Source organism: Oreochromis niloticus, linkage group LG17 (assembly GCF_001858045.2).
Source record: "Oreochromis niloticus isolate F11D_XX linkage group LG17, O_niloticus_UMD_NMBU, whole genome shotgun sequence".
NCBI lineage: Eukaryota > Metazoa > Chordata > Actinopteri > Cichliformes > Cichlidae > Oreochromis > Oreochromis niloticus.
The window spans coordinates 37,929,870-37,945,646 of NC_031981.2; the positions used below are offsets into that span (position 1 = coordinate 37,929,870).

Sequence of the window (15,777 nt, forward strand, 5' to 3'; positions counted from 1 at the left end):
AATGTTTGGGCTTCCCTTAAGGAGGACTGCGTTTGGCTGTTCGCTTCAGGAAAGGCAGCTCCACTACATTTTTGTGGGTCCTCTTTATTTCAGGGCACTGAAAATCCGTCGCCACCTTTCACCCCTTTAGCGCCGGCATTGTCGAAACTTCTTTGAGTTTATTATAGGTTTTGGTCAGACTTTTGGCCCCTGAGCTGGTTTGGCTCCCCACATGGGACATTCCTGTCGAGCAGCCCCTCCCTGGAAGTCTCTCAGTGCGCAGACTCGCGGCTCTCCGCTGTCAGGGCAAGGCAGACTGACAGTATGGCGGCGGGGTGCAGCTGGAAGGATGCTACTGTCGCCCGTGATGTGTCTGCTGCCGCCAGGATGTAAATGGACTATTGACGGCACAAAGAGCAGAGGATTTAGCGCGAAAGGCCTGTCACCGTGAGCCTCCAAGATGGCCAGGCTCGCCGACTACTTTGTTGTGGTCGGTTACGACCTCGAGAAGCGAGGTGGGTGTTTGAGTTAGCCAGCCCTGCTAGCTTTAACGGCGTATTATTAGCTGTGGGCAAACAAGAGGAGGGGAGGGAGGCGGGGACGGGCCAGGCCGCCGTTCACAACTAACCGACTTGGGCGCTGTCAGTTGGCTGCTAGCCCTCAACTTTAGACCGGGGTGCGCAGGCCTCACGGGATTAGTGTAGTTGAATGCGAGGCTGTCAGCCGGTGTGTCACATTTGTGACTGTAGAAGAAGCTGCTTACAACCGCCAACTTCCAATGGCGTTTTAGCTTCGGGAAAACAAACTGCCTCACTCCGTTGACAGAAAACTTGGGCTAACTTCATTTGCTAAAAGCTAACGTTAGAAGGACTAGAGTTGAGGGGGCTTTCAGTTTGCTCGGCTGAGACCTAAGACGGATTTATTCACCCGCATTTTGCCCGCTCTCTCTCATTTGCAAGCCTTAGAAGTGGCGTTTTGGGAAAAATGAATTTTTTTCAGGGGTAGCTTACCACAGGATGTGACAGCGACAGTCAGTGTTGTTGTGGCTGCAGGGTCCTGAATAGCCACGCTGCGTTGATGTCCACCTGGACTTGATCTAATCACTTTAATAGTACAAATCGATGCTTCTCCTTGCCGCAATTGCTTATTGTTTTCTTTGTGTGTGTTTTGTCTGGATTAACCTAGATGGCTTTGCCCCTCCCTTGAGCCCCCTCGGACCGGAGCTGTGTTCCCTTGCGTTGCTGGGACGGGGTTAGGACCGTTATCTGAGCCCCCCCCTTCAGCCTGAGCCTTGGCCTAGATCTGTGCAGTATAATGGCCCGTTTAATCATGAAATATTCAGCTCGCCTATCCAACGGAAGCATGCAACTTGTAACGTGGTTGTCTTTTATTTAGAGTGATTTTTTTTCTTTTGCTTATGATTTATTCAGAAGAGGCAAATTGTAACATGACGAGGCCCGTGTGGCTAAAAGCAGGCTCTGGACTGGCTTTTATCGTGATGCTGGGGTGGCCTACATCCCCTTTTCTGACACATGAATACATTTATTGCATCTTGTATTTTTCTTCCAGAAGGGGGGGAATACAGGATGTTATAACGTGGACGCTGCAAGCGCTGCAGAAACTCCCCTTCCTGTGCTACAGTGCCTGAATGCATTGCAGAGCAGAACATGCCAGTAAAAAGCATCTGGGAAGCAGACATTAAAGCCACGGTGGCTTAATGGATCAAACGCTCCGTGCCTCATAAAAACCAAACACTTTGAGGGTGATGATGATTTTTGGTGTGGCTACACTAATGTTGCCTTTCTAGAGCACCTTCAGTCCCTGCTAGGTTTCAGGCTGAAGGCGTTGTTGTTGTGGTAAACGTCCCCGTTTGCAACAAGGACGGTTTTCGCCTTCATCCACGTGCTCGGTGGGCCCATCTTCTTCTAGTTTCACCTGGTTCCAAATGCAAAGCTTCCACTGTTGTTTATTTGGAGATTTCTGACTTTACATGTATTTATGCAGTATTACTTTGCTTTCTACCAATGCTCCAACTACAGTGTGCTGGCACTAACTGATTGTAATGAAAAGACTTGGCTTCGCATCAACATTGAAAGGTCCTCGAGTATAAGAATACCAGGAATTCTGCAGTACAGTGGCGTTTCCTCCCGTGGCTAAATATTTCATGCATCCTGTCTACGTGTGTGCGTGTGTGTGTGCTTGTGTTAGTTGGGTGGTTGCTGCTTGTCACTCAGTTAGTGGAATGTTTTGCAAGCGTGGGCACTGACAGGTTGTGGGGCTGACATCATCACTGCTCATCTGCCTCTTAGAGGAACCATGTGGGTGTTTACAAACACGACGTCCATCTGTCAGATTTTTTTGTGTCCCTTTGCTGACTTTTAAACGGATGCGAACCCAGAGGGAAAAACCTGAACCTTCATCCCTCTGTTTATCTGGGAACTGTTCTGCTCAGCTAAGATGCCGCCTTAGACAATCCGTCGAGCCTTACTTAGAGCCAAGATGGCTGCCTGCGGCTTGGGAAGAGTTTGCAGTTGTCGCAGGTGTGGTTGTCCTAGAGAGGGTCTCTTGAAAAACTCAGCATGTCACAGTGTTTTGACAGCGGTGTGCCGAGTTGGTGACCAATTGGATTCACAGTCTGAGGACCAAACAGGAAGTTCAGGCGAAGAAGTCCCGAGAGAGACTTATGTTTAGAGTGAGAATCCATATTGTCCCCCAGTGCGTGTCTGAAAACCAGGAAAGAGGCGTGTTTGGTTTGAGCCTCTGTGAGTTGGTCTCATTCAAGACTCACAAACACACAGGCTCTATTGTAGTTTGTCTGTGCGCCTTTGGCACTCAGTTTGAGGGTGTTGGTCATTGTGGCGGCCCTAAACAGAATGTAGGATGGCTGTTTGGAGGCTGGAGTGACAGCTCTGGCAGCCAGCCTCCTTTTACGCACAAAAACATCTCCACAGCTTGCAGTCAAGAAAGGAGGACACGGAGAGGGGCACAGAGGGGATAACCGAGCATGAATCCGGGCTTGTGTGTGTCATGGTGTCTCTGTCACTGTCATACAGTCTGACCGTCATTGTAGAGTTGTGACACTGCTAACAGGACGTCAGTGGCATCAATCAGTGCACCGTGACTCTTGACTGGACAGGTTTGTAGCAGTGATTGTGGTGGAGATTGGGTTTAAAGTTTCATATTTCACCTCTGGCACCACTTTTGTTGCCACGACTCAGACTTGAACAAATGACTGAGACTGATGCATTATTTAGCTGTAGCAACGCTGAACTTCACATCAGTGATTTAGAGTGTAATTTTGAAACTATTTCCAGTATGTGATTACGCGTAGAAAACAATTTCTGTAAAGAAAGAACAAAACTGTGTTTTGGTTTCAGCGCTAAAGCTTGTGAATCTTATTGGTAGCAGAGCTGTGACAGAGCTTGTATCACTTCCTCTTCACACACCACGTGTATACAGCGTCTCTCCGAGACTTCATGGCCGTGTGATGATACTCGATGTGAAGTGTTGTTGCAGATTTTTGATAGAGCATTTAAACTGTTCACACACAATCCGGATGTATTTTAGAAATCACTCGGCAGCACTGCTTTATAGTCATATCTGATTTTTATATGAATGTCTGCAAAGCATTTAAAGGTGCAGTCAGTTGTTTTTTGAGGTTATTTGACAGAAAAAGGAATATTGTACTCATAAATATACATTTATTACATCTTGGAACACCTGATGTATTCTTATAAACTTGGAGTTGGTACATTAAAAATAAATAGAAGTGAGCAGCGGTTTGTGGAAGGCGCCATATTGTCCCAGCATCGTGAATACAGTGGCCGAGATAGATGTCACCGTTCCACCTCCTCGTGTGGTGGCTGGAGCTAAAGGCAGAAGGGAACAGAACATGTTCTTGTGCTGTGGAGGCAAATTTTGCATTCAGATTCAACATGTGAATAATCAGACCTGGTGTTTTGTCATCTGAGAAGGCGTCTTCACCAAAGAAGCAAAAACCAACAAAATGTCATAATCGTCTTCCTCCCCATCTCAAGCATCATCATCAGATGATGTAAAATAATAAAATAAATATTCTTCTGTAGCAATAACAAAGTATAACAAATTATTCTGTAGCAATTACACAAGAATATCCAGTAATGTCCCTGCCTACAATTAAACACATTCACTTACCGAAAATCGGGGGCATCTGCTGTGGCAAATGGGTGCAAGCCTTTGACCACAAACTTAGTCACTGCTCGGTGACATTCGTCTATCCTGGCCTGAAAGGAGACGCTACCGGTAGACTGCAGCGAGAACTGCCAGCCAGACTCTGTCTCTCTCATCATGGTCGCCTAAATGCACAGTAATGGCAGGTTTTGTAATAAGGCAGATCGCGCTAACATAATATGCACTGTTAGCTGATTATTTACCTGCTGTATTAACGGGAGAGGACGTGCAAACGTTACCGCTGCTGCTGGGTTGAGATTCACGAGTCCAGAGCGGAATTAAAAACATGACATTCATTTAAGGTCATCGCGTGTTTTGTGAGCAAATGCTTTTGCATATTCGTAGTGTTTCCTCCCTGAAATGAAATATCTACTTTGCAAGTATTGCAAGTTGCCCTGTTGTCATCTGTTCTCGTAAAGTATAACCAAACTTTTGAGCGTTTGAGCCGCTTAGGCGCCCTGCCAGGTAAATGATGCTCCGCAACGTGGTGACGTCATTCGGGGCGACTGGAATCGATAAGGGAATCGTTTGCAAAAATGGCAAATTGAAACAGTGGGAACTGGTTCTCAACAAGAACCGGGTTTCGATACCCATCCCCACATGTGACCTTCCCGTCTTCTGACAGCTAACGAGCCGGCTTAACAACAGCAACATTTGGTTACAAGTTAACAATATGCCAGCCAGTGTTAGTCTCGTGTTTTCTCAAATTCACACTTTCTCTCTGATTGCATTCTCACATTGTATGAGTTTATTCTTCAAAGAAAGTTTCACAGATCCCAAGAAATGGCTAACGGTGGCAAAACCAGCAGCGCTTAAAGACAAAGTGGAGAATATGCTCAACAGTTAACCTCAGTATGGCTGCCAGCAGTCAGAAGGGACTCTCACTGATTTATCGACTCGTCTCGCACTCCTGTCACAGTTTTACAGCCTTCAGAGCAAAAAGACGTTGACAGCTGTGGACAACAGGCTCTGCTCACTACAGGTGAACAGCAGCCAGAGTTATTTGTCCTACAGCAGCCACCGTATCTAGGATAATGAAATTTAGTAGGTTTTACCTGTGATACCCTCTCTTAATCTGCATAATGCTGTTATCTGTCCACCTGCTTGCCTTTACGTTGTCTTGGGAAATTTCTTCAAATTTGGACCCCACCACAAACCGGTTTGACCATTACTCAAAACTCACTCTAATAATGATGAAATCCAACACAAGTGTCTAATAGTATTACTTGTGAGATTTTATATCCTAAAGGTGGTGTGTTATAAAGTTATACAGAAACGTTTTGGTATTGGTACCAATAACTTTTCAGAAGACTTGGTACCATATTCCATATGCATCAATCTTTGTCATATTTTTATTTAAAATATTTTAAAAATATTTTATATAACAATCAAATAAGCACACACAACTTCTTGACACATCCTCTATACGCACGTTCTTGTAGAAATATAGGAATATCTATGTTTTGGCATCAACTGGTACGAACATATTGCCTCTTGTGACCTTCACAGTTTGAATGGTTGGAGTATCGAAGCTGTATCTCTGTGGTGCTTACAGGTGCGTTCAGAGCAAGGAGAGATTTACTTGATGCTACATGAAGCTCAGGGGGCAAATAAAAGCATTTCATATTGCAAGTGAGATGAAGCGAGGGGGTTTTGGGAGGATAGAGGAGTGTGTGTGATGCTGCCAGCAGTGCCTGCCTGTGGGCAACCACTTCCTCCATCGCTCCAGAGCAGCAGGCTTTCAGGCCCTCCAGAAATAGCCCACACAATCTGCCTTTCATAGGGGGGACAGAGTGACACTGGGTCACAGCCGTGGTTGTGGTGAACTGCAGCTTTGTGTGTGTGTGTGTGTGTGTGTGTGCGTGCATGCAACTTTTGATGGCCTGCCTGTTTGTGGCTGTCTCTCAGTGTTTGCTTTATTACCACGGCAACGTTTACCCCCATGTGGTCTGCTGGTTGTGAAGAACAGTTTTGGCGTATCGACTAGTAAAAATTTGGATATTTGAAAACCTCCTGTCCTATTCTGTCCTAGCTCCTGCAGGGGGAGAGGTGGGGCAGTACCTGGTGAGGCTGCCAGCACACAGGGAAAGAGCACCTTTGAAACAATAATGGTGACCCACAGTCTTAGTTGGTAGTGGCAACATTTGGGCTCAGTTGAAAGTTTTCCCAGTTTTGGTCGAGTTCACTGATTATGAATATACATTTAACTAAAGGGGATTTTTATTGCTTGCTGTTTTCATTGATGGCTGTCATGATGCTGAGTGTTGTGAGAGTCATACATACTCAGCTTCAGGTGTGTCCTCACTAGGACTCGAATCGAGTCAACTAACTTGCCATTTTTTTCTTTGATTAGTCTACGATTATTTCAATAACTGTTAAGACATGGTATTAGTATACGACACGTCGACATCATCAATTATGGCGACGAATCATTACAGCCGTAGTTTAGGTGAGGATGGTGCTGGGATAGAGCATGCAGGATGCAGCACACTTGACACATGGCTTAAGTTAGCTAAGTTAGTACTCTTGCTATTCTCATGTTGGCTCAGTAGAAGAACTTGCAATAACCTAACTGTAATCAGTGACTGTGATTGGCCGTAGGTGTGGATGTGAGAGTGTGTGGTGCTCCGTCTCGCTGTGTTGCCTTGTGCTGCATACAGCAGTCTGTCTGCTTTTCTGAATGCTTGTTAGTCATGAGGGAGACGATGGCCCCAGGGCCCCCAGTCTGCCCCCATTCCTAATACAGAAGAGTGTGCGTGTATGTGTGTGTGTGTGTGTGTGCTGGGTGTTGGGGTACAGATACATGCTTCTACATAAAGGCTCATATCGGGCATATGGACCGCTTCTGTCAGCAGACAGCTCTTCTTCTGTCAGACATGGCATACTCAGATTGTACTTTGAGGCTGTGCAGGACAATTTTGTGTGTTTTTGATGCTGATTTTATATGAAGGGACACATGGTTGTGGTAGTCAGTGTGCTTGTTTTAAGACTCACTGCAGTTAAAATCTGTGATCTAAAGATTAGTCATCAGGCACCCATTTTACACACTTTGTGGTTTAAAACACTTTTTGTTTAAAGGCGTAGACAACAGAATATATTAAACTGACTCTGCTGTGTGTGTGTGTGTGTGTGTGTGTGTGTGTGAGAAGGGGCTATGGATACCTCCCTCCTCATGCTTTGATGGTTTCCCTGGAATTCTGAGAATTTCGCTGTCCCCTCACGGGACAAAGGCTGAGTCAGTGGCACTCACAGTTAGCCTGTCAGAGCTCAAGGGAGCAATCGTTGAAAACCCTGCGGGGTGATTCCAGCGTGTCCGGAGCACTTCTGATTTAAAGATGAGATGGGGGTTGTTAGGATTAGTAGTGCTGGCTGCGTGCAGCTGGCTGCCTGTTGTGGTAACCACATCACTATGTATGTAAGAGGATGATGCTCATTTTAATTTTCTAATTTTTTAAAAGAAACTAATACCATTAGTGATGTGTGCATAATATAAAATTGGTGAAAGAAACAACATTAAACTGGCACTGTGCAGACTTCCTGCTATTAGTACTTTGTGCAGTCATTTGTTGACTTATTCTTTCTGCAGTAAGAAATACTGAAACTTGACCAGTGGTAGAAGATTAAGTCTCATCTCTATTAACATGGACTCCAGATCAAATCTGCCCCTAAGTTACCCACTGTGTTTGTGCTAATCCAGGGGTGGGCAATCTCAGTCCACGAGGGCCGGTGTCCCTGCAGGTTTTAGATCTCACCCTGGGTCAACACACCTGAATCACATGATTAGTTCGTTACCAGGCCTCTGGAGAACTTCAGGACATGTTGAGGAGCTAATTTAGCCATTTAAATCAGCTGTGTTGGTTCGAGGACACATCTAAAACCTGCAGGGACACCGGCCCTCGTGGACTGAGATTGCCCACCCCTGTGCTAATCTCATATGAAGCCTGTGATTGGTTTGAATATTCAGATTAGAGGTCGTGTGCCCTACCCTGTCTGTGCCTGGCTTTTCTCTCCTCCCCCAGAGCGACATCGCTGAAACTTACTGACATTAATGCTTTAGGTACATTCCTGGTTAGCAGTTACCAGGCTTAGAAGTATGATAAAAATGTCACATCATGTCGTGTAGCTTTGAATCAACATTTACTGTATGCCTTTCTGTAAAACAGACCTGGTCTTCTTTTAATTAAAATGTTATATAATGTAGTCGACGGACATGTGAAAAAGCTGGGAAAATCAATGAAAAATTAACCCATGAAAACTTGAGACAAATTTCTAAGAACAGAAATTAAAAAATGAGCTTTTGCAAATATCTGTATAATAGAGTCTGAGTAGCTTAATTAAACTACATATTGGACAAATAATTAGGTTAATCAATTGAATTCACATCATGTATTTGTGTGGATTAAAGTTAGAGCTTGCAGCTGCGATATGAACGCGTTCTTCAGTCAGACATGATGTACTCAGATGTGCAGGACAGTTTTGGGTCTGTGAGTGTGATGCTCAGCTGTGACGTGCACCTGTGCAATTCCAGGAAAATATCCGTTTGTTTCATTATCTTTTTGTGAGAAGCGAGGAGCTGGGACGTGTTTGTAGTGAAAGGCTGGCTGTGTCAGGGTGGTGCTGTGCGCAGGTTAGCTGTTATTTTTTGCCCCAACTTGTCACAGTAAACTGGCTGAAACACAGCTCTGAAGCATGACAGAGCCTCCGCCGTGTTTTACACATGGCTGTAGAAACTCAGCCCTGTGACCTCTTCATACACACTGACAACACTTTGAACCAGAACACTCTGATGGATCTGATTTTCAGTCCAGTTCTTGTGCAGTTTGGTCAGCCTGTTTCTCTGCCTCGCGAATGGCTTCTTGACAGGCGCCTTTCTACTGAACCCGTTGCTGATGAGTCTTCAGTGATCACTGTATGGATCAGCTGAAATCTCTCAGCTCCTGTGTCAGCTTTCTTGTCCCTCTCATTTCTTAAGGCCGTCACTTTCAGATACGGTTTGTCTGCTGTAGGCCTGAAAGTCTTCATTTGTTCTCTCATGTCCAGTTTCTTTAGGTTCATGCCTGTGATGGACCGAGCAGTGAAAGAGAGTTAGGCACAGGTTAAAGTCCAAAGAAATGATTTTTTATTTAACCCAAAAAACATAATTGGTTAAATCATGCAAAAAGAATCAAACTCTTGGGCCCATAAAAGAGGTCAAAATAACAGAACTCTACTCAAAGTTGACAACACTACTGATAACTCAAACAAACTGACCTAACTTAACGAGACAAAGGGGAAACTTAAATAGTGGCTGATCAGCCCACAAAAATACAGAGGGGTAAAACACACAAAACCTAACTGAAACTAACATAATGAACTCCAATTCCCCCCCATGGTCCCGAGTTAAGGAATGAACCAATTAGCAGTCTTCCATCAAAGCTCGCTCCGCCCCTTTTCCACCTCTTGGCTCCTCAATCAAGGGACTGGAGCAGCTGCAACTAAGGTAACTCAGAAAACAAAAGATTAATCATACATAACATCCATCCATCCATCTTCATCCGCTTTATGCGAGGCCGGGTCGCGGGGCAGCAGCCTAAGCAGGGAAGCCCAGACCTCCCTCTCCCCAGCCACCTCCTCCAGCTTATCCGGGGGAACACCAAGGCGTTCCCAGGCCAGCCGAGAGATATAATCTCTCCAGCGTGTCCTGGGTCTGCCCCGGGGCCTCCTCCCGGTGGGACGTGCCCGGAACACCTCACCCAGGAGGCGCCCAGGAGGCATCCTTGTCAGATGCCCGAACCACCTCAACTGGTTCCTTTCGATGTGGAGGAGCAGCGGCTCTACTCTGAGCCCCTCCCGGATGGCCGAACTTCTCACCCTATCTCTAAGGGAGAGGCCAGCCACCCTTCAGAGGAAGCTCATTTCTGCTGCTTGTATCCGCGATCTCGTTCTTTCGGTCACTACCCACAGCTCGTGGCCATAGGTGAGGGTAGGGACGTAGATCGACCGGTAAATTGAGAGCTTCGCTTTTACACTCAGCTCCCTCTTCACCACGACGGACCGGTGCAGCGTCCGCATCACTGCAGCCGCAGCACCAATCCGTCTGTCGATCTCCGGCTCCCTTCTCCCATCACTCGTGAACAAGACCCCGAGATACTTGAACTCCTCCACTTGGGGCAGGAACTCATCCCTGACCCGGAGTGGGCACTCCACCCTTTTCCGGCTGAGAACCATGGCCTCAGATTTGGAGGTGCTGATCCTCATTCCCGCTGCTTCACACTCCAGTGCGAGCTGGAGGCCTTCACCCGATGAAGCCAACAGAACCACATCATCCGCAAAAAGCAGAGATGAGATTCTGAGGCCACCGTACATAACAGTGTAAACTAAAATGTGCGCACTTATTTTAGAATGCAGTGTTATGTAGATATGTGAATTAATTCTAAACCAAAACCAGTTATTTATTGTCCTGTAAATTAATTCCTATATTTAAAGAAAGACAAATGTGAATGCAATGTTACTTATAAGCCTCTACACTAACATGGTGAATATTACCACTGTGTGACTGTAAGTGCAGCCATCACAATGCCTTCAGTTAAAGGTCTTTTTAACGGTTGAATGATTCATGCGTTATTGTTATCTGTCGTAACAAACAAGCAAAAATCCTCTGAAAATGTTATAAAAATAGTCCAAGGACTAAAACCTAAAATATAAAGCCTGATAACCTCTGCACAGTATTCTGGGGATGTCCCGACAGAGTTGTCTGCCTTCATTGTCTCGTAGTCTGGTTCCTGTTTGGTTATGAGACACGTAGTTGTTTCTTGGCTGTTGGTTGCCCAAGTAACCAGATGTCATTTCCGTTACGTGTGCGTAGGTGATTAATGCCATGGTAGTTAGTGTGACATAGGAGACTGTAGAGGGAGAAAAGAACACTTTGCAAATGACATGATTAAAGGGATTTAATGCATTTCTGAGTAAAGACCAAGGTGTGGGTGCCAGGAGATAAGGTGCAATAGCACACATCTATTGAGTCAAGTTTCCTGTTGCTGTGTTCTGGGGGAGAATACGGAAGTTGAATCTACATCGTGTTCTCCGGGACCATATTTCCTGTATGTAATGATGTGATGAAGAATCTGCTTTTATTGATTAACGCATCTTTACTCTGTGCTGTGGTTTGTTGCCACTCGGTTTCCCAAAGGTTATTGAAATCCTGATGAAGCTGTTACACCCTCATTGCCCACCGTGCTCCACGTCCTCCTTATAGATGTTTCACACAAACTGAGGAACAAATGTCAATACATGATACATATCAGTATTTGAAGCAACATGCAAGATGCCACAAACATTTTTATTAAAACCAACTGATCCATGTGCAAAAGGTTTACAAAAATCCAACTTCATTTGTTGGATTTAAAGCACCTGTGTGTGTGTGTGTGTGTGTGTGTGTGTGTGTGTGTGTGTGTGTGTGTGTTTGTTTGTTTTTTCCTTTTTTTCTTAAATGGGGAGTTGACACAATTTTCAGAAAACTTGCTACAATTTTTTTTTTTTTATGTTTCTTCATTGTGTTTAAAAGAACCACAACAGGGGAAGTTCAGTTTCTTTATAGGGTGGTTGGTTGATGGCATTGGAGAGCATACAGTACCAACTACTCCTCATTACAGCTGTGTACTGCTGCTCAATGGTTTTCAGCTAGAGCCCCACAAATATAGAGTTTAAGGACCAGTAAAGATATTTGATATTTCATGTGAAATACAAATCAACTGTGTCTGATCACTGTTTGCATGTAGCACCAACACAAGCACAAGCTGTGGTTGTTAATAATAAAGTGGTTTTCTGAGGTTACACAGAGCTCCACTAGATGCAGCGTTTTGTTTAGATTGGTGCAGCTGTTTAGGAGGACAAAGGCTAAGTCTTTTAGTCTTTTGTGATTTCAAAAGTATTTTAGAGCTATATTTTAATATCTGCTTAGCTAAGTAGATATTATTCGATATTGCAGTCACTAAAAGACCTTTTCGACTCGGGCCTACTCAGCTACTCAGCTTAACCCTATTTGGTGGTTAGGGTTTTCCATTAGGTGGTAATAACTGGTACCTGCTGCTTTTTTAAATATTATATATATGGTGTCCCTATCACATTACACAAAACGAAAGTCACGGGACTTTTGGCCACGTTGCTATAACGACCCCACAAACGTTAGGTGGTACTCTATTGTAATGGAAAACATCTAAAACTGACTCGAGCAGAGTAGATACTTATAATGAAAAGCACTGATCTAAGCATTAAAGCCCAGGATATCAAAGGTCATAGTTCAGAACTGAGAGTTCAGTGATGTTGGCAGGCGTGCTGTACAGCAGCGGTCCCCAAAGTTTTTTGTGCCACGGACCGGTTTATATCCGACAATACTTTCACAGACCGACCTTTAAGGTGTCGCAGATAAATACAACAAAATAAAACCAGTACCGGTACCAAAAGAGGATGATTTATTCATAACACACGGGAAAAGACCCAGGGAAACCGAGTTAACGATAAAAACCCTGAAAACCATAAATTTCACACCCAAGCCTCAAGTCTCGCGGCCCGGGACCAAACGACTCACAGACCGGTACCGGTCCGTGGCCCGGGGGTTGGGGACCGCTGACTTACATCACAGAAAAAATGTCTTCCAGGGTTACAGGCAGAGTCAGGATGTCGGTTTACGTGTCAAACCCCCAGAAATTCTGGCAACACTGACAGTTTAAAACAGTTGTCTAAGGAGTTTGGAAAGAAAAGCGTCTGGACTTCTTTGAGTTGCTTGAAGACGTTTCACCTCTCATCTGAGAAGCTTCTTCAGTTCTTTAAAACAGTTGTGTTTTTGTTTGTTCTGCTGCTGTAGCAGAGGAGAGTGCACAAAGGTAGAAGATGCACTGCTCTCTCCTCTATCCTGGGCTAATCAGTTTGCTATCAAAACCACAGTTAGGTTACCAACGTGCTGCTCTGTGAGGTTTATTTGAGGGATTTCCTTGATCAGGATTGGAATCCACAGATTCTCGTCTTATGTGAACTGATCTTTTCATTTGTGGTGAGATTTAAGCCATAAAAAGTCTATTTTGAGCTGCACATATATATCTAAATGAAAACACTTATTCTGTGTTATCTTATGCTGTTTCTGAACATGATGTGAATGAGTAACAGGCTGAGGGTGTTTGTCTGAAGGGGTCGAGTGGAAGTTGAATAGACCTTTTTCAGAGAGACTGGGAAGTAGATGACCTGTGTTGTGTGAGCCTTGGCTTTTTTCCCATGCTCTTCAATGTGTTTGGCAGCAGAGGACAGCTGGAAACAGCCACATGTAGCTCCAAATGTGAAAGTGAGAAGTGAGAAGAAATTAAGCTCATGTTATTAATCATCAGCCGTGTGACATGTGTTAGATCCGAAGCAAGTGGCATCCTACAACTGAAAGTTTGGTCACTCTGCTGGGCCTCTCTGTGAGGCCGTTTCCTCTCCTGGAAAGCCATTTCTTTTTGTTTGGAGCTTTGGAGGGGGGGGAGCTTTTTGCAGGAAGGATGTGAGTTTGCTGAAGAGCTTTTGCACAAAGAAAATGTCCCGTATTGTCTCCAGGGCGACGGCGTTTGCCAGATGGACCCTTTTTTTCTGCGTTTGATTCTTAAAAGGCGTCTTTGCTCATCCAGTCAGGTTTGGACATGGATTGTCTAATTTATTTGAGGGTGTCGTGTTATCCAACACAAAACTGAGAGACACTGCTGAATGTCAAGTGTTTCTTATTAATGTGCTGAGCAGCTGTATGGATTTCAGGCACATTGAACCATACTGTGTCAGCTCTGACCCAAGGGGAGGTGTGCTTTAGATCACACACAGGAACACTGTCCTGGATGAGTACATTTGACAAATGGCATGAGTGAGCGATGGTGTGTATTTGTGTGTAAGCTGGGTGGACAGCAGAAAGAGCAGGACCAGAGGGTGTGGTGATGATGAAGTCATAGCTTTTTACCACGAAGGCCTCAGTTCTGCTTTGGAGATGTTATCTGAACAAAGATTCAGTCCATGCAAGCTGACCATGTGTTTCCAATTTGGAGAGTATGTTAATGATGTGTGCATTTGCAACTGTATCATCTTGGCATTATCGATGTTTTCCACACAAAGGTTCTGTGAAGAAGAGAAGATTGTGTCTGTAATGGGTTGAGTGTATGCACACCCATTTGCACAAGTAGATGGAAGCAAGCTCATGTTTTATGAAATGAATTATTGAACAATCCCTTTTAAAATGCCCAACACAACTACCTCGTGTAGTTGTTAAGTGCTTTGTGACTATAGAAATTCTTATCTTGTGGACGTGCTCCAATTCCATCCTTTCAGATTGAGCTTGGCCCACAGCACATTAACCAGCTCTCTGTCTGCAGGAGGTTGTGCTTAGTGGCAAAGGCTCTCCATCAAAACAAAGACTCTTTGGCCATCTGCCGTCAAAGATGGTGAAGAAAGACTTGAAATGTAGCTGAATGATATCCAGGACCACAAATGTTAATCCTGCTGGGGCAAAGAAGCTCGTAAGGGCTCGGGCTAGATCATTTGTAGCACTGCAACTTCCAAAATAGGAAAGTGAGGGGATTGTTCACTAGTAACTTGATCATTTATTGCTAAATATATAACAGCTGCTGTTAAATGGGTGGGAAACATTGGACATATTGTAGCAGTTTAAAATGTGAGATAGCAGAAAAACAGTTGCAGTGCAAGTAAACGTCCTCTCCCCGGGTCTTGTTCAGTAGTGACGTTGCTTTGGACCAGCCTACATAGTTACAAATCTGCACACACACCAGCAGGAAAAGACACCAGACTCTTTGGTCCTGACTGCTGTCACCGTAGAAACGGCCTGATGTCGCGTCACTGTGGTTTGGAAGCTTGCGACTGAGAAGCTGCGGTCTGCTTCAGCAGCAAGAGCGTGACACACAGACAGCGAGCTACACACTCAGTTCAACCCCGAATGCCATCATTCAGGGATCACATGATCATTCAGGCTCCTTCCATCCTGTGTCACTGCCAGCAGTCATACATGTGAGGAGTCATCGCTTAGCTGTGGCGCAGACACTGACCCACATGTCCTCCCCTCTCCTGCCCTTTCACCTTGTTATGTTTCTACCATTTTTTGGTAACCTTTGCATGACCTGGTTCTCTTCATGTGTTCTTGATTACGGTGGATTGTGGCTCCCATTGTAACTGTAGGTTAAAGTAGTATAGCTCAAAAACTGAATGAGAAACCTGTTTGATTACATGGGGAAGAGTTAGTTGGCTGTTCTTGGCTGTTCCTTTGAGAGAAGTGTGACAGTGTGCACGTCTCTCACTGTAAAAGCATAACTGTTGTCACACTCTTATTCATGAGGTGGACGACTAAACTGAAACACAGTGCAGTGCTTTAATCCTGCAGCCGTTAGCACTGCGGTCGGCTGGTTTTAAACCAGTTCGTTTTGAGGGGTTCTTTTTGTTGTTTGAGGTGAAGTCAGTGTGGCTTGTGACCACTCATTCTCTTCGACATTTTTAGAACTTTCCAGGTCTTTGCGTGTATGAGCTTGACCATCTTATGTTGTGGGTGATACAAGATTGATTTAGCATATGATCGGAGCAGCTGTACAG

The 15,777-nt window shown here is 44.8% G+C and overlaps 1 protein-coding gene across 5 annotated transcripts in view; it reads left to right on the top strand.

The window, feature by feature from the left end:
• Window positions 1–221: 221 nt before the first annotated feature.
• sbf1 (SET binding factor 1) overlaps window positions 222–15,777 on the top strand; it is a 54,417-nt gene continuing 38,861 nt past the window's right edge. Inside the window, exon 1 of one of the 5 annotated variants that reach the window (XM_005475599.4) lies at window positions 222–494. In XM_005475599.4, coding sequence (XP_005475656.1) covers window positions 440–494 — 55 coding nt within the window. In that variant the 5' untranslated portion in view covers window positions 222–439. The remainder of the gene's footprint in view (window positions 495–15,777) is intronic. The other 4 variants (XM_019346666.2, XM_019346667.2, XM_005475600.4 and 1 more) reach the window with 4 other exon arrangements.